The sequence below is a fragment of the Tauraco erythrolophus genome, chromosome 10 (assembly GCF_009769465.1).
Source record: "Tauraco erythrolophus isolate bTauEry1 chromosome 10, bTauEry1.pri, whole genome shotgun sequence".
NCBI lineage: Eukaryota > Metazoa > Chordata > Aves > Musophagiformes > Musophagidae > Tauraco > Tauraco erythrolophus.
The window spans coordinates 13672058-13692135 of NC_141474.1; the positions used below are offsets into that span (position 1 = coordinate 13672058).

Sequence of the window (20078 nt, forward strand, 5' to 3'; positions counted from 1 at the left end):
GAAAAACCAAACACTTATTTAGACAATTAAAGGAATACAGTAATGACAATTATATGACTCGTTTAAAAGTGAGGCTTATTGATATTAGAGTAAAAATTATTCCTCTCTGCTATTGTTCTCTGGAAAAATATATTCTAGAATACAGAATTCTGGTGTTGTTTCCACCTACAGCACCTGCCTTTTCCCCTTTAATATGCACTAATAGATTTTCAACTTTTTCTGTGCTTATCTAAAGATACCTGCACATCCAAGCCTCCTCTGTATGACACATCAAATTAGTCATTATACTTCAATAGATTTTTACACAGGTGAATTGAAATGCAGAAACATATTGATCAACATAACAATATACAGCACAAAACTTGACCCAAAAATTTGGGTTGTGGTGTGAGTTACTTCTGTATTTTAATATGCTGAATATTCTTTCATCAAAAAGTACGTTAATGTATTTTGGAAACACAAAGGGAAAAAAGTTCTTGAAAATAGGCTGAGGCACACTCATATTACAATGAACAAATACAGGAAAGAGTATTTATGAAAAAAAGTTCAAATTAGTATGGAATATGAACTATTGAGTGTGAACTTCAGGTTAGTTCTTTCAGCCTTTTTCTTTACTTGTACATATGCTGAGTGTGTACCCTTCTACTAGCTGGAATCTCACTGAGCAACAGGTATCTTCTCTGTTGACCTGGGTCATGAAAACCACCAACAATTATCAGGGCTATATCAGAATTCTCTTATAATTTTTTTATTTCTTTCCAGGGTTCACCAGGGGAACGTGGAGCAGCAGGCACTGCTGGCCCAATTGGTCTACCAGGTCGTCCTGGACCTCAGGGTCCTCCAGGCCCTGCAGGGGAGAAGGGTGCTCCTGTGAGTAATCAGAGTCATATAAAACTATCACAGCACAGACTTTTCATTCCAGAATTCAATTTTTCTCACTCTAGTATTTGCCTATTAAATGTGTCCTCAGAATACCTAAGCTACTCCTTTTATATTTACAATTAAGTAAATATAAACAGTAAAACATTTATGTCATACCCTCTAACACCCAAGAAGGGTTAAACCTGTTATTATCACAGCAGGGAGTGAATATAATAAAAATAAAAAAGTTTGTGAAATCAGTCTTTCATTAAAACTTTGTACCCAGCCACTGTGCATTAGAGTACAACTGTATTTGTTATTGGCTTCCATTAGTACTTAGTATAATTTTCTGATACATTCTCTTCCCTCTATAGTTTCCTTTCTGTTGCTTTGGGTTGTTTTTTTTTTTAAATTTTCTATTGGCAATGTGACTCCTTGTACTGAAATCGTCATTAGTCTCCTGTGATAATGCAGATCGCTTCTTTTTCTTCAAAACCAGGGTGAAAAAGGTCCTCAAGGTCCAGCTGGACGTGATGGAGTACAGGGTCCTGTAGGACTTCCTGGTCCTGCTGGTCCTAGTGGTTCTCCTGGAGAAGATGGTGACAAGGTGAGTCATTATAATTGGTATAGTGCATCTGCGAGAAGGTCTGTCAGTACAGTTCTCCGGTTGTAGCTTTCCTCACAATAAATATGGTGACGAAGCAGCTCTTATCCCTGCACCCCCCAAAGTCCCTCCACCCACTGCAAAAAAAAAAAAAAAAACCCTTCTGTAATCAGATATCTGAGGGACAGATGTCATGGGACATTGGGATTTGTGTTCAAGAACTAGTTGACTAACATTTATCCTGGTGGAGAAACAAGGACGAAAGTATGGCAAAATAAATCAAGGCAGATGATGTCAAAATTGATTTTTGCCTATTTTAGAAACTTGGTTTGCTGAATAAGATAAAATTTTCTCAGTAGTGTCTAGTGATTTGAAACCACTGTTGATAGGTTGAGGGTGTCAAAATAATATGTTCACAGCAGAGATGTTCTGTTGACTTCCTACAGAATTTTGGACGCAGTACCTTTCAGAATCATCTTGTATGTTTGCTTGAGTCAGCACTGTTCTGTTAGTTAGCATAATTTCTTCTATTATTGTATAAAGAAAACAATTTTTTTCTGACATAGTTTCCTGTTGATTTGAATAATTTTAAATTTTTGAAATACTGTACACTACAGTAAGAAGCAGTTGTTCAGTCACATACAGTTAGGTGAGTCTGTAAATCAGGATGCTTTCATTATAAGTTCATATTGAAGGTCACATGAGGAACACAATTGCCTCTATTTAGAGCTCAGTTGCACTATACTTCAAAGCCAGGTCTTGTTCTTTGCAGTATAGCAATCAATATCTGGATTAATGATACGCTATTGATCGATGCAGAATTGCCCCCTGTAGGCCGTCACACTTGAAGCAGCAGCATAAAATACTGAATAATCACATCAAAGGGAACATTTAAAGACACTGTGATACTGACTTCAGCTAAGTGTGAAGGAGACCACTTTAAACAAGAAGTTTAACTTTTCAACTTTCAATTACAGGGTGAAATTGGTGAACCGGGTCAGAAAGGTAGTAAAGGTGACAAGGGAGAAAACGTAAGTAGCAAAATCCTTTGTCTATTACATTCTTCATAAATAAAAAGTATTCATGCATGAAGTATGCAGGTAGTGTTGCTACCTCAATGAACAGAAACAAAGACACACTTTAAAAATGTTTCTTCAAAATAATGTTGAGTTTTAATGAAACACTAGAGGTTTGTACTTGTAGAGCCATGCCTATGTTTTGTATTTCACATATTTCTTGAGCTTTTGGAATCATTAAAAAATAGATAGCTAAATTACATTCTTAAGCACCCTTCCTATATAATTTTAATTCATCCATTCTACATTTGAACTGAGAGAGATCAAGAATATACATACATTCTCTTACTGTGTTTAAGTTACTTCACTGACTGGATCCCAGGTTTAGCTTCTTAGCCATAACGAGGAAGAATATGAAGACTCAGCAGAAAAATCTACTAATATATTTTTAAAATTTTTAAAGAATATCTAATTTTTGGAGAGAACACTTAACTGATTGCAACATTTCAGAACAGTGAAAACCTCAAATGAAATGCCTTATATGAGTTTTCAAATATTATCACTAGACCTATTAGTGATCTTAGGACTAATCAGCATTCTACTGATTTAATTTGAAATGTTTTTGTCTTAAAAATTATTTCTAAAGTTCAAACATGTCCTCTTTTGATTGAGGCCAGAAATATAAAAATAATCTTTTTCCACTGTAAAATTTGAAGATAGAAAGACTAAAACTAGCTTTTTTTTTTCTGTTTGATTTTGGTTTCTTTCTCAAAAATTCAGAAAAGTTTTGGTTTTCCTTTTTGTTCAATTTCAAGATAAACTGGCATTTTATTTGAATAATTTTCCTTAAGAGAAAATGGAGAAGTAATTGTAGAAATATTTTTTTATTATTATATTTCATCAATATTCACAGTTAGCAAAGTTCAGAACTCACCATAGGAGTATTCATAACTAAGCATATTTACTATCTTGAAAACATCGTGTGCTTATTATGATTAACAACTTATAGAGCATCATAAAAGTAGATTGCTTCTAAAAATTGGACCAAATTTACGGCTTACACATAATCAGATGATGTTTTATAGGCAGATACATACAATTCAAGTAAATCACAGTTTTATGATAATTTCATATTAAAAATATGTGGAGACAAAATGTGCAAAAAAACGACAAGGGTTTTTTTTTTGGTTTTAAGGATAATCTTGTCCTTTTCAATTAGTTATGTGAGAAAGATTTCTGCAGTTTCCAGTGCAGAAAACATATACTTTTCACAATTTTACTAGATCAAATCATGAGTGCTGTAATAAACTATTTTTAATGCCTCGTTAACATAAGGAATGTAATGTTATACATATGGATGAGAGAGCACTTCTATTATAAACCCTAGTTTTCCAAGAAACATACATATAACCAAGTTGTAAACAAATCCTCTCAGACTAAAATTACTTTTGCATAATCTGAGCTGAATGCTTTAGTTAACTTAGTAAAATTAATTTATCAAATTAAAACTTGTTTAAAAGTCAGTTTTAAAACTTGTTCCCAGTTAACTGAAAAATCAATCTTAATCTATTTGCTGTTGTAGTTGTACACCAGCTGTGGGATACACAGAGATATATGCAGCTCCTCTTTGTCCACCTAAAGAGGTTCATTACAGTACAGGCCCTGTGTACACAGGAAAACCAGGCATTTAAAGGAAAGGGCAGAGTAAGCCTACTTCGGGCTTTGCATGTGATCACATGCATATCCTTCTGTTTTCCCCTTAGACATGCGTCTTCATTAGAGATGATTCTGCATCCGAGAAATTCAGAGAAAAACACATGCTACACTTTCCTGCTTCAGACCATTTTAGCATAGCTAGTTATGCTGAGCATTAGACTGTGACCACAGTTCGCATAGTGACTACTAATGTATTTGGGCATGTTCCCCCAGAACTGCTGTACAAATAAAGTGCCTTCAACATAATCATTTGAGAACGTATCCTGTACTCTCAGTCTCAAGGTTTAAGGCTTTTGGAGGTTTAAGGTTTGGGAATGTAATATGCTTTCCTTGAAATACAGGAATCAGTGTTCAGGCCTGCTCATTTGAAATGAATGTTACTCCATTTGAAGTCATGTGTATTGAATTCTGTTTGCCCTCAGTTACAGTCATTCATCCCTGACAATTTAAGAATGTATTTATTTCAAATCTGCTTTCCTTTCAACATGCTGACCGTTGTGTATTGGGGCAGGGAGGAAAGGCCTTGGTTGCTTTTGAAAGATTCTGAAGAGGAAGTAAGTACCTATTTCTGAAATCACAGGACATAAAGAATAGATACTCACAATACCTAGACATCCATAAGAGCCTTGGTGGGCATTTAAAGTCTAATCACAGCAAGGACCCCGAGCAAAGAAGAATTGGTCCATCTTTCTTGTTTAAGAAGAGCTGGAAACATCTTCAATTCCCAGTTGAAACTAACAAGGATTTGTGTTTGGGGGTTTAACTCTACAATGGGTAACACAAAATACTACGTTGCCATATCCTAGCTAGGGACAGCATAATTTTATTGCTGATGTACATCGTCCTGAGTTTCAAAACCTCCACCGTTATCACAGCTGCTTTTATTAACTGAAGATTCTCTCCTGATGATTCTAACCAGTCTCTCTCCATTTACCCTCCAGAGCAATGGGAAAAAGAGTCTGGCCATGTGCCCAAATAACTTCTCATTAATCAATCGCAAAGTACCTTCCAACAATAATTTATATTGAAATGAGTATTTAAATGAGATTAAAAATGTATAGATATCATTCTGGACCCTATAAAATGAAGGAGCAGGTAGCAGCATCCTGCAGAGTGTAGAAGTAATCTGTTCCAATATGATTTTTTTTTAAATTTCTCCATACTAATTCCATTTCTCATGGTAACCCTTCCAGTTAATAGGAGCATTCCTAGCAGTCCTTTAATTTAGATATGTCATCATAGAGGCTAAAAAGCTTTGCTTTACCTATTGCCATCAGGTATGCGATGAAAAGAAAACTATAAAAGAGAAGAAATACATAGCTTGACACTTCAAACACTCTAGAAAATAAGATACTCTAAAATATACATAAAACCCAAAGAAAGAAATAGACTACTAAGATTTAAGAAGTCCCTTTTCCTAATCTCCCTATAAAGGGCAGAATAATCTAATTTTAGCCCTAGCAAGGTCTTTAAATCCAAGCATTGTTCTGCACTAAATTAGAATTCCCAGCCTAGAAACTGCAGACAACTTCTTTGACATCTGAAATAGCAGATTAGAGTTCAGCCATTGTCAGGTGGAAGGTGTTACAGTTTCTTAGCTTCACTCTTTATCAGTCTAATCTCTCTAGCTGGTGCAAAAAATAGATTCAACCTAGCACATAATTTTAACTGCGTGATAAATTAATGTCTTGCATTCCCATACTCTCAGTGTTAGGTATCTTCGTTACATCACATCTGCATAACTGACTTCTAAATTAGGCGTTATATAACTGTGAAAATTGTTATTCTGTAAGGAGACTGAGAAAATTAAGCTTTCAGAGAAATATTTTTTGCTATTCTGTTGAAAAGAGACTTAATATCAAAGAGACTGTGACTCCCAGTGCTCAACAAGAATTTAGATTTTTTTCATGTCTCCTGGAGGTCAAAATAAGCTTTGTGCTATTGCAAAAACGATTTGCAATTTCATAAACACTAATCCAAATAATAAGCATTTCATTTAAAGATACATTGTTAGATGATGCTTTAAAGGTTGACTTTTTCAGCATAAATCTCATTGAAAGGTCTGATATTTTTAATTGTGAAAAAAATATTTTTCATTTTGATTCATGTTTGCATGGAAACCTATGTTAAATATTCTGAAACATTACAACTATGCTTTGAATCAATGCCAGTATTAAGTCTATTATAGATGTGCAAATCTCAGTTTTTGAGAGATAAACAAATAATGATTGTTTGTACTGACTGGAAAGGTCCTGAGGGAACTGGCAGATGAAGTTGCTAAGCCACTATCCATCATATTTGAGAAGTTGTGGCAGTCCAGCAAAGTTCCCACCAAATGGAAAATGGGAAACATATCCCCCATCTTTAAAAAGGAAAAAAAGAAGACCCAGGGAAATACAGGCCAGTCAGTCTTACCTCTGTGCCCACAAGATCATGAAGCAGATCCTCCTGGAAACTATGCCAAGGCACATGGAAAACAAGGAGTTGATTGGTAACAGTCAACATGGCTTCACTAGGGGCAAATTACACCTGAAAAATTTAGTTGCCTTCTACGACAGGGTTACAGCGTTGATGGATAAGTGAAGAGCAACTGTCATCATCTACCTGGACTTGTGCAAAGAATTTGACACTGTCCCACATGACATCCTCGTCTCTAAGTTGGAGAGACATGGATTTGACAGATGGACCACTCGGTGGATAAGGAATTGGCTGGATGGTTGCACTCAAGGTATTGCGGTCAACAGCTCGATATCCAAGTGGAAACCAGTGATGAGTGGTGTTCCTCAGGGGTCAGTATTGGATCTGGTGCTGTTTAACATCTTTGTCAGTGACATGGACAGTGTGATTGTGTGCACCCTCAGCAAGTTTGCAGATGACACCAAGCTGTGTGGTGTGGTGTGGTCAACGCACTGGAGGGTAGGGATGCCATCAAGAGGTACCTTGACAGGCTGGAGAGGTGGGCCTGTGAGAACCTAATGAAGTTCAGCAAGGCCAAGTGCAAGGTCCTGCATGTGAGTCGGGGCAATCCCAAGCACAAGTACAGCCTGAGTGGAGAACGGATTGAGAACAGCCCTGAGGAGAAGGACTTGGGATCGTTGGTTGATGAAAAGCTCAACATGAACCGGCAATGCGCGCTTGCAGTCCAGAAAGCCAGCTGTATCCTGGGCTGCACCAAAAGAAGCATGGCCCAGCAGGTCCAGGGAGATGCTTCTGCCCCTCTACTCTGCTCTCGTGAGACCCAACCTGGAATACTGCATTCAGCTCTGAGTCCCCCAACACAAGAAGGACATGGAACTGATGGAGTGGGTTCAGAGGAGGGCCACAAAGATGATCCGAGGGGGGCTGTTGGGGTTGTTCAGCCTGGAAAAGAGAAGGCTCCAGGGAGACTTTCTACCAGCCTTCCGGTACCTAAAGGAGACCTACAAGAAAGCTAGACAGGGACTTTTTACAAGAGCATGAAGTGGCAGGTCAAGGGGTAATGGCTTTAAATTGAAAGAGGGTAGATTTAGGGCAGATCTAAGGAAGAAATTCTTCACTGTGAGGGTGGTGAGGCACTGAAACAGGTTGCCTGGATAAGCCTGAAGTGTTCAAGGCCAGGTAGGATGAGGCTTTGAGCAACCTGATCTAGTGGAAGGTGTCCCTGCCCATGGCAGGGGGGTTGGAACTAGATGATCTTTAAGGTCCTTTCCAACCCAAACCATTCTATGATTCTATGACTTGTGAATAATGCTGCATTCTCTATGGAGAAATGTAGAAATGCTTAATAGACCTCGATTGTGCAAATAGCATTGTCTCTATATTTGTTTTTAATCTCATTCCAGATGCCAAAATCAATAACTTTTCCTTTTGGATGTTTGTTGCAGGGTCCACCTGGTCCACCAGGTCTTCAGGGTCCTGTTGGTGCCCCTGGTATAGCTGTAAGTAGTTTATTCAGAGCAAACCCCAATCTTGCCATAACTCATCTGATACTCACAAGTTCTTTGAACTGCATGCTCATTACTCAGCGTATGTTTCAAATCACTATTAACAGTTCTATCATTGTCCCCTCACAGCAGCTATTTATTGTAGACAAGCCTGCATGTGTGTTATTTCATTTCAGATTTACAGCAGGGCAATTATTTGAAAGAATTATTAAGAATGAAATAGAGTGAATAGTGAATGGGGCCCATCCTTTCAGTGAACTTGTTTGATGGTTTGTGTGACAGTCAGTAGTAAAATCGGCTGGGTACCAGATGCATTTAAGAGAGAGTATCTCTTTTTAAAATTCACCTGACACTAGGTGGATTGATTTTTATTTTTGATCTTGAATTCTTCTACCATGAAGACTGGCAGAACTATATGCTACTCATATTTATTAATATGTAGGTATTCAACATCTAGAATGTTTATGCAGATGTGAAACAGAAGAGGTATTCAGGGAAATTTTTGTGAGACATGCAGCGTCATTTCACTTACATTAAACCAGGGCGTATGCTGGTATTCTATTTGTATAACATTTCCTTCCATCAAGGTGGTAAATGCATTTATGAAGACATTGTGATTCTGAGCCCTCTTCTAGTTGTTTTCCAGTGATTTCAGTGGAGCTTTATCTATTATTATCAAACCTGTAATAGGTTTACTTTTTACTGTTTCCAAATAGGGAGGTGACGGGGAGCCAGGCCCAAGAGGTCAGCAAGGGATGTTTGGGCAAAAAGGTGATGAAGGTCCTCGAGGCTTCCCTGGCCCTCCAGGCCCTATTGGCTTACAGGTAAATTTCTTTATTATTTTACCCTCCACCCGTAAGAACCCTGATTTCTGTGTCATAAACCGAATGAGTGTTGTCTTCTATTAAATAAACGATAGCATCATTAATAACTGAAAGATCCCATATTCACAGAGTTCATGCATAAATAGCAGATCTAGTGCTGAAGGAGATTGGTAAAATGCTCTGGAACTGAACTCCTGGCTACCATAGGCTTCAGAATTTCATACAGTAACTCATTCATTTCTAGAGTCCAAAAATTTCTGTTTTAACGAGAGCATTTCTTTTTACTGGAGATACACATTTTAAAGAAAAGATTCAACATGGAGGAGTATTTAACATGTCGATCATTTACTGTATTTTCATAATAGGTTTTGGCAACATGGTGTGTTCCTCAGTGGTACCATCATCACAGACACTACTTGTATTCTGAAAGATTAGCAGAACTCCATGATGCTTATACACTGCTGCCATCACTGGCAGGTTCCTATAGTTTCATGTTTCTTCCTCTTAAAATTGTTATTTTATAAGTCAAAAAAAACACAAAGCAAGCCTACAGTAAAATGTAGGCTTTTCGCTGCTGCATCCCGAGAATTACAGCTGAAAAATCCTGCTTTTTCAAAAATTTAATTTACTTAAGTATAGCAAAATAAAGAAGACAACATTTAGGACTTTTAATTTATTTTAATGTAATTAAAACACTGCACAGAGCACTTCCATTTCTAATTCATGCATTAAGCATGAATCATATATATGATATATACTCTCTTTTAAAAACAGAAAATTATAGCAATAGTATTTGAATATATTAAGCAGTATGTCTCCTTTCTATGCACCATGCGTGACCTGACTCATTTCTTTCACTAAGCCAAATCTTAACCTATACCTATCGGTTTTTAAATTCTATTACACAGTAGTTCACAAAATTTACAATGAAGTTCATAAAATATTCCAAACCTCTGTGGAAGATAAACAGTTCATTAGTGCACCAACATATATGTCTTATGTAGATTCATATTGCATTTGAAATTGAAAACATCTTTATTTTCAGAAATAATAACTCAGAAAAAAGTATTCCTAACTTTTATTATGAATTGTTACGTTTTTTACTGTTTTAAAGAGAGTGAAGTAAAATTATCCCTGTTATTTTTCTCAGACCTAGGATACAGTTTCAATTGAGATTTTTAAATAAAGTCCACCTTCACATTTTAAATTGAATGAGCACTGAGCTACCTAAATATAAAAATCAATTAGGTTGAGACTTACGGAAATGAAATATTTCAAATGAGGAATTTTATTTCTCTGATTAAGATTTTAATTTGAATATGTTGTTCTATGGACCAAAATTCCACATATGCTAATGGTATTGAAGTACCATTGAGAAATCGGGAGTTTCTTTTACTCGGTAATGCAATTCTCATGGTAATTATGAACTGCTGGGGAGTAACAACTTTCTCTGTCTTATATATAATATTCCATGGGAACTATATAACACTTACTTCAGTTAAATTCTACTTATATTACTTACATTGGACATTAAGTAAAAAGTATTTTTGTTCATAAAAGTGAACATTAGTAATTTTGAGTATTTATTACCTTAATTGTGAGCTCCCTTGCTATTTAATTTTGATATTATTTTTAAAAATAATGATGTTTCTAACAAAAGAAGTTGAATTAAAGAAAATCAGAAAAACTCTATGGGCTTATCTGGATTACCTTGTATTCAATTTATGGCAATTTTACTTTAATTTTGAAATATTAAATGACAAACATCTCAATTACTTCTTGCAGAAAGGAACAGAAAGGACTCCCAAAATACCATGTCCAATAATGCATGAAATACTGATTCAGTGAAATCAGTTGGAGTTTTTCACTGTTGAAATAGGAGTTCACCAAATAGCTTTGGAAAGTCTTTTTGAAGACAGAAATATCAAGTAAATATTTAATTGCCTTCAAAGTTTCACAAATACCTCCTCTGCAAGCAGTTGAATGAGCTGTTTAGATTTATCATGACCATGAATCATAATGGATAAGGCATTCAATTTTTTAAGCTAAATGTCTTTTTATGTTGACGGGATAGAACTTAGTAGACTGTTGGCAACTGGAAGATCTAGTTTATTTGAGATGGGATTCATCTCTCTAAAGACTATAGTTTGAACATACTTTAAAAGTAGCAGAACCCAGGAGGTGACACTTAGAACCAGATCTTAATGTAATGTAAATCAGTATAATGCTATTAACTCCAGATCCAGGGGATCTGCTTTTATAGAAGCCATGCTTTGATCCTACATTTAGGAATACCCAGCTTAGTGGTGACAGAGCTTCTAACAGGGGTAACATTATACCAGGTATCAGTATTAACATCAGCTGCAGTATCCTTCTCATGGTGTTTGTTACTAATCAAACTTGGACGCTGCTTCTAAGGAAATGTTTGCATAATCCAATGCAGTGCCTCTCAGCAAGATTTATTACCTCCACTGGACACCTTATTAAAGCAGTTAGGCAGCTTCCACTACTTAGGTAGCCTAGACATCTTTGCATGCCACTTCACTGTGCTGCATTGATCATGTTTTCTTCACATATATATGTATCATAGCACAAATCAAACCCCCACCTGGGGTCTGGATAATGATGGCAGTGTTTTTAAAGTCAGCCACCCTAGCATTTGTGTGTCCTTTTTTTTTCAAAAATTTTCTTCCTCACCTACTTTAAATACCCTATGATTATAATTACATTACCAAAATTATACATTTGCTGTAATATAAAACACTTTTTTTTTTGAATGTAAACAGGTTTTGTTTTCTTGTCGTCCCCCACACTCTGTTTCCAAGTTTCACGTGTAGATCTGTTTTATATTGTTTCATATTGATTTAGAACTCATCATTCCAGGTACCCTACTAATAGTTTTCTTTTCTCTTCCATGTATTTTAGGGTCTGCCTGGCCCACCAGGTGAAAAGGGTGAAAATGGTGATGTGGGCCCAATGGTAAGACTTCTTCCCCATTGGTCACTCTGGGGGCCATAATTATCATCTGTGTACTGTTGTCTTTTCTCTGTAGCTCAAAATTTGATAAGCTACTCTTGAATTTGTTGCCTGGTTATGAAACATCTCATGTAACATAAACTCTCCCTGGGATTTACTTTGCTTTCCCTCATCTATCTCATCTTTAATATAAAGATTTATGTAACTTAAGAAAATACTCTGAAGAGTAGGTAGCAAAGCAAATGCTATACATGTCTGAGACAGGACAGTGGCAAGCAAGTTCAGGAAAGAAAGAGAAAAAGGAGAGACCACTACACCAGAGAGCTTGGAGCTGCTTTTCTGAAATTCTGGGCATTGTGCCTTAGCTTCAGGTAATGGCAGGCCAGAAGATGGCAAACATGACTTGGCCACGTTTACTCTGTTTCTCTGAGTGATCTTGAGACTGTTTATACTGCTGACAGAATGCCCTCTGGCCTGGTCCTGACTGAAATGCAAGCTATTTGCAGTATACATTTGCCTCTAACACCCTATGCCAAGCCTGGATGCTTTATTATTGCCCATCTGTAGGCACCATGGTGCAATACTGTCCAATGGCTGTTACTACACAGGGTCTTTGCACAGTGGAAGAGGTATGCAGGTAACCTGCAGGGAAAATTCAGTGCAGGAAACTAATCCTCAGGAGTCCTAAGCATCAGATCATTTCCAGCTCAGGTACCGTATAAAATAGCCCAGATCCCTCACCACCTTGTGAACCCATGCAATGGGCAGCAATCTGGCCCTGCTGTTTCTATAGCACTGCGAAGGTGAAAAGTCCTCTACAGATTGAGTATATTATTTCTCATGGCCAAAAAAGCCCCACTGGACTTATTCTTTATGATTATAACTGTATCGAATTGTTTCTTTGATACAGGGTCCACCTGGCCCTCCAGGTCCAAGAGGTCCCCAGGGTCCTAATGGAGCTGATGTAAGAATTAACTTTTTTTTTTTTCTCTCAGTAAGTCAGTAATAAGCACTATATTTGGGATAACTAACATCTTTTATCATTGTAGGGTCCTCAAGGTCCCCCAGGTTCAATTGGCTCTGTTGGAGGTGTTGGTGAAAAGGTGAGTGTTGACAATCTCCTCTTAGAAAGAGAAAACATTGAAACAGGAATATGAATATATATTTTGATTTTCCTTCGGAGCTATATAGATATATTACAGTTCCCAAATATGCTTCAATGACCTAGTAATTGTTAATAGTGATCTAGCTATACTCCTAATGGCTGACTTACCCTGGTTGATCTTTTTATTTCATGTTTTACATCACAAATATATTTAACAATCAGAGGAAAGAGCTTTGGAGCGGAAGACAGTTTTCAGGTGAAGGATTAAAGTAAGGTTATGGTGATTTCCTTAACTACATGGTTTGATGCCTACAGTAACATTATTGGCTTCGAGTATTTTTCATTTTATGCTGGTGTAGCTTAGAATATTGTATAGCCCCGTATCTGGAAGCTATTATCTAATGCATCAGTGGTAAAAATATCTGTGAGGTGAAGCAGACCTGAAGCATCAATACGAATCTGTTTCTCATACAGATAGATACAGTTCCAATAAAGTCAGAAGTTTGAGAATGAATTGCGCTAGTTGAAAACCTGACTTAAGAGTGATGCTATATGACATTCATTCAGCAAAATTATTTTCATTGCCATTTTCAGTTCTCTATTCAGAAAACTTCCTAATAATATATGGGGTGGTTTGAGTGGGTTTTTTTTAATTTCCTATCTTACCCAAAGAATATGTCAGATAGTATCTTGTTTTTCTTAAAGGAAAAATATTGTATGCAATGGCCTTTTTTGTATGATTTATTTGAATAATCAGTGTAATCTATTATAAAATGCAGAGCAAACACAAAATTCAAGAGAGATTCTCTTGAAATTCCTATTTTTGTTTATTTTAACAAGTTAGGTGACCTCAGCCATATCATGCCCGTAAGCCTAAAAGCATTTTGTTGTAATGTTACAGATGTAATATGAATTTTTTCTTTAACTTTGGGTTTGGAAAGAAGATACTGAAAGGAGTATATGGTGAAGGAAACAAAATAGACATGTATTCCAGGCCACTGTATAAATAACTTATTGAGAAACTATGTAGATTGCTCTTAAGTATTTAAATATTTGCCACAGAGCATCACATGTATTCAGTGAAACACTGATGTCAATGAATCCTAGAGAAGACATCGTCAGGAATGTCAGAAAGCTCACAGTATTGATAACTTTTCAGAATATGAAGCAAGTTTTCTTTTTTTCTTGCGGTCCCATCAGATAATAATTCCCTCATCTTTCTCATACACCATTACTAAACTTCAGCACTTCAGAAGTCTTAATTTCTGCTCCCTTTCCTTTATGCACATGACAGAGTGTACCAGTATTGTACCTTTAGGTACAAATCCATCAGATCTATGAATTTACAAATAATGACTCAAGTACTAGGTCAATCAAAATCACTTACATTTGTCATGATCCTCTTCTTGATCACTGTCCAAAAGCATGTCACTCTGCTTCATGGAGCTTTTAGATATTCTTTCTTTTCACAAGATAAGGAAGTTGCCATTATTTTCCCAGGATTGTTTGTATGACTAAAAATAATGAAAAATAAAAAGAAATAAATCTGCAGTTCATCCTGCAGTACCTCACAAGCTTGTTGTTCCTCTGTAATACCAAAAGATCTTTCTTATGATGCTCTTCAATATTTTTGACGTCTACTATAAAATTTTGGTTATGTGTCTGTTTTTTTCACTAAAAGCTCTTTTATTTAAAAAACCCTTCAGTTATATTAGGACACTATGTCAAAAGGAATCACCAACTTCTTATCAGTATGACCAAAATTTTGTTTTAATAGCATCTTCAGATGTTTCATGAATTATTCGACATGCCCATCAAATAAATCATTTCCTAGCGCTATGGAATGTGATTAAGAGAGTACTAGAATAATGAAGTATAATATATGGCTTGATGGAAAAATATCCTACTTTGTCTCCCTTTGTCTTTTGAGATCAAAGGGTACTAAGCCCAAGCAGATGAAAATATTAACTTTATCGTGTAGTTTTTTCATGGTAGCACTGTCATGTCTTAGGCTGACAGTACTTCATTGCATTCCCTGTTTCTTACGATGTGGCTCTGAGCATCAACCCACCTCTTGGTAGCAGTGGCATTCTTGTATCTTCAATTTTCTTTACTCATAATTGCTTCAGACATACAAAACATGATGCTTTCCTGCTTGACTGCATTATTAACAAGGCATTTCCCTCTAATCTCCCAGTTTTGTGACGTTGTTCCTCCAGCTTAGCTTAAAGAGCTTGGCCTTGTGACGAGCTGCAGGATTTCTCTCTTCTCTGTGGGAAGAGTACCAAAACCATGTCTGAGTATAAAAGCTAGTAGAGATGGCAAAAAAGGTTACTGGGAAAAGAGAGTCTGTACATCAGTGGAATACAGAAAAAAAATGGGCACTGTGACCACTAGAGTACTGAGAAATATCTTTATTATAAGAACGCTACATCCAGGGTGGCACCCATTATATTCGCTGCTTTAAAAAAAATACACCTTATACAATATTGTGGCCAATCGAAATCAATAGGAATTTTGCCAGTGGTTTCAATCACCTCTTTAATTGTTACTGTTTCATGATCAAATTATATTCCAGTCATTTTGTAGAAATATTAACTTATATTGAATTCCTTAATCCTTTGTTTCTCCTCATGACTTTTCTGTGATTTAGAATCACTATTTGTGATAATCAGCCCACCAAATTTAATTTCAGAACGTGAAATTCAGACTGTTCGTCACTGGTTGTCTTTTTTATCTGCTCCTGCTTATTTCCCATATTCTCTGCATTCACACAGAGACTCTTCCAAGTATATTATTTTGAAATTGTTATTTCTTCTAATTACTTTCCTCCTCCTTCTCAAGTATTAGTACATGCCAGGTTAATTCCTAGTTAGGACATCTTCCATCTTCATTTCAGTTCCATTTAATCGGTTCTGCAAGCTTAGAAATTGTGAAGAGTTGTTTTGTCACGAGGAGTTCCCACAATGGGAGGACAGTTCAGGCTTTTAAACAAAACATGCATTTTGTCTTTTTCTTTTCTTCCCACATTTTTCCTCAATGTTTTTCTTATTACATCAGCATGCTTTGGCCTCTGCATCCCTTTCCTGAAAGACATATCATACTACAGATGATGCAATGCAAAGCTGATTGCAGAGTGTGGAAAATATTTTGGTGTTGTCACTGTTGGTCAGTGAAATAGAATTGCTCCCTTTCATATTTGAATGGTTAAACTGGGAGATATTTTGTCATTGATACTGGGGTTTCAAAGCCCCCTTGTCTTCTGGCAAATTATAAACAACTTTTGTCACAGTGCCATGTATTTTTAACTAGCTTGTTTCATCTGCTGTACACACAAAGGTTTAAATGTTCAAAGACATCTGCAGTACAAATGTGCATGTAGCCTTGCATTATTAATGCCATAGCCTCCACGGAGCAGTCTAGAAGTCTTGAGACTTGCACTCAAGTAGATGCACTTAAATCCATCTTCAACACAGAGATTATTCTCTTTGTTGTGCTTATAATTAAGGAAAAGCAGAAAACCAAAATGTACCAACACATGCTTATCTCTAATTTGATATCAAAAGCCTAACATGCAGATACTCTACACACCTAGTAAGTTGCTCATGACTTCTCAAAACTGGGCCTTAGATGTTTTACAACATCTAAGAATTTATAACAGAGAGAGGAAACAGAACAAGTAACATTAACCTCACACTCCTCTTCCACAAATCCTGATAAAATAAATTTGCCTTTCTAATTTTTGCCAATCTGTGATAACTGCACTGAGTACTGTGCCATTCTTCCACCCTTTCTCCCTTCCACAGCATGTGTTAAACCAGCAGAGTCAATGAGTAATGCAAGATGAACGTCTGCAGAACCTAAGCACTCTTTCTGTAGCCTCTCAGAGTTTAAATTTGTTTTACTATATGAAAAAGTCTGATGTTAGAAAACCACTACACTCATCTGGTTTTATACTCCTTCCTACTATATAATTCTAAATTAATTTTTTTAATAGTACACTAATAAGGAGTCCAACACAGTAAACAAGTGAAATCAATAGTTTACATGCTTAATCAGTCATTGATTTATACGGCAGATGGAAGTGAGAGGACAAAATCAATTGAGTATTCTCGTCCTAAGTTTAAAAACATGTCTGATAAGTTTGCACAGACATCTTTATGTGTGCATATAATTCTTCCACGCACCTGTGTGCAGACAATTGCTAAGGTTCTTAATCGAGATGTGTCTATGGCAGTTTATACTACCTGAATATCTGTCATAACAAATTACTTTTAATAACTTTACATGACTCACTGACTGTGATCTCATATCCTTCTCCATTTCTCCAACATGCTTGTAAATAAGCCCTTCCAGAAAATACAGCACAGCTTTAGAATTTCTCTCTTGATTAAATTTACCTTCCCGCAGAGCCATAATATACATAACACAGTCACGTATGCGTAGCTGTATGAAAAGGGATTGTCTTCTAGGTAACATTTTTTCTCTTTTTTTCTATTTTATAAGAATGGCAAAAAAGGAGCAAAAGTGTAACTGAACCCTTTCACAACCCAGTCAATTGCAAAGTTGCCTCTCATTCTCATAAAATAAATCGCCATGTCCCAGAATTTAACCAAAAGCTGGCAGCCTTCCATCCACTCTCTCTCTGTCTCTGTGCTTTGTATGGACAGTTCTCTAGAACTGGTCATAATAAGGAAAACAAAGGACTTGTAAACTACTATCCTTAGCCTGATACAAATCATTCTGCTTGCTTAATCCAAGGAGGATTTCAGAATTAAACATGTCCGTGAAATGACATTAATCTTTGTGGTTTAGAATTTCTATTTTTGCTTGTTGAAATTCTGTCAGAGGAAGGCTTTGCCTAAGAAAGACCACACTAACTTTTAAAAGATCTGACTTGATAACAGAAGAGGCAAATATTCCAGAGGTGAAATAAATACATTATTAGATCATAAAATCTATTTTCCAAAAGAACATGAGGTGTTTCCCATGGAGAAGGTGCATCGGATTCTGAATTAATACCATCCTTACCAAAAATGCAAAAAAGGACAAGGGCAAACAATAACCTACAGATTGCACAGTTTTTAGTAGCTATAAATATGTGCTCTGTAAATACATATCAGCTACAGTCTTCTATATCAAAACATTGTTTAACTCCGTTAGCAACTGTCTAAAACAAGTAGTACCTTTCATAGTACCTAATACTTGGAAGATTAAAATCAGTGTCAGAAAAAACAAAGACTGCATACAGAGAAGAGTCACACTTGTTTTAGTAGAGCAATGATTTAAAAGTATCAATGTAAGACAAAACTTTAACTGGTCTCATCTTTCACAGATGCTCTTTAAGAGAACATCTTGGCATTTTCTAGCCCTTCCAATTTTTCTGTCTTCCACACTGTTGCTTATTGGGGAGTTACTATGCACAGAGCTCATATAGGCTGCCTACATCTGCCAATTTCAACATGCATGGACCCCTGAGATCCCAGGAGCACAGTGTTCCCCTGCTGTCCCCAAGTATAGGTCACTAGGTCAAAGAAAGCCCATCTTTTCTCTTCTTGCATGATATCATAAAATAAAGATGTGTTTATCAATGGGAAGGGTAAAGAGTGGATTACAAATCAAATGTGAATCATCATAAATCAGGTTTGGCAGAAAGGCAGAAAAAGAACTTACTCTCTGAGAAGCTTAGAAGGGGATTATACTGGCACAGGTGCTTGTCAGGCAAGACTTGGCACAATTAGCACTCTTACATCACTCAGTTAGTTAGTCCTGCAATGGGGACAGCTGTTGAAGGAGTCTTATTGTGGACTCTATTAAATATAACATATCTACTAACTTCAATAACATGAATGTGTTTGCTAATTCCAGACTTCATTCTCTGTTGCTACATAAATCTAATTTGATTGATGGTAGGCATGGGGAAAAAAGAAACAAACCACCCAGTACTAATGATGCTGCAGATTCAGTAAACTTTGTGCAGAGGATAAGGAAATGAAGATGATGAATTTTCCTTGAAAACTTACTTAATGCTTATTGACCTGAAGTATCCACTAGACTTGACTTTTTTTTTTAAATAATGAATGCTATATCACAGAAGCAAATGCATATTAAGTACTGAGAGGGATCATTAATTTTTAAGATTACTGCAAATTTAAGTATGTCTAATAAAACATACCACAGTTTCTAAAGGCAAATTCACCCTTTAAAAGTGCCCTTTCTAAAGGACATTTTAATATTGCTTCTAAATTGTGGTAATCTGTTAAATATCCTATTCTGGAAATCAGTTGGGTACTCAAATCTTCTTCCCTTCATCTATTGTAATATTTACTTCAGGCCAAATTCTGGTCCCAGTGAGGTCATCGTGCTGCTATTAGCTTCTACGAAAAAAAGTTCAGTATCTACACCATAAGATTTGGTTAAAATTAAAATTTTATAATTTATACTTGTATACTGTCTGTGTGGAAATGACAGACATGCATGTTGTATTAATTAAATTGTCACAGAATGATGAGGGGTGTACAGGTCATAGAGGATATGAAGGATACACAAATTTATTCCAAATCTGTGTTTTGGGAATTGGGTGAAATACATTTTCAACACTGAAGTACTCTTGTTTATAGGCATTAATTACTGACAAGGTTCATTGGGTTTGGAAAAAGAATATATATGGAGGCAAAAAATCCCCCTAGCAGCAGTTACATTGAGAAATCCTGTGGAATAAAAATACATAGTTCTTGTCTCAGCACTCCATAACAATCACAAAGCAGATTCTGTTATCCTTTCACAGATTTGTGTGTCTGTGATGCTTATAGCTAAATATTCTACTAACAGAGTAGTTTCCTATAAAGGTTTATTTATCAGACCACTGAGCTGGAAAATAATCAGTCATAATAAACTTTAAAATGAACAACTGCAAAGACAGTCTTTGAACTAATACTGTATACAAGCTCAAAAAGAGACTGAATTAACTTAAGCATTCACTTAATAGTGTATAATCTTTGACTGGCACAGATTTTCGTCATATGGTGGCATCCTTAAAGCCATCTGCTTTAC

General features: G+C 36.2%; 1 protein-coding gene across 1 annotated transcript in view; it reads left to right on the forward strand.

Moving 5' to 3' along the window:
* The window catches only part of COL11A1 (collagen type XI alpha 1 chain), a 160358-nt gene that overhangs the window by 112846 nt on the left and 27434 nt on the right, over positions 1 to 20078 (forward strand). Inside the window, 8 exon segments of the mRNA XM_086617862.1 lie at positions 763 to 870; positions 1361 to 1468; positions 2443 to 2496; positions 8061 to 8114; positions 8837 to 8944; positions 11870 to 11923; positions 12831 to 12884; positions 12970 to 13023. Coding sequence (XP_086473988.1) covers positions 763 to 870; positions 1361 to 1468; positions 2443 to 2496; positions 8061 to 8114; positions 8837 to 8944; positions 11870 to 11923; positions 12831 to 12884; positions 12970 to 13023 — 594 coding nt within the window.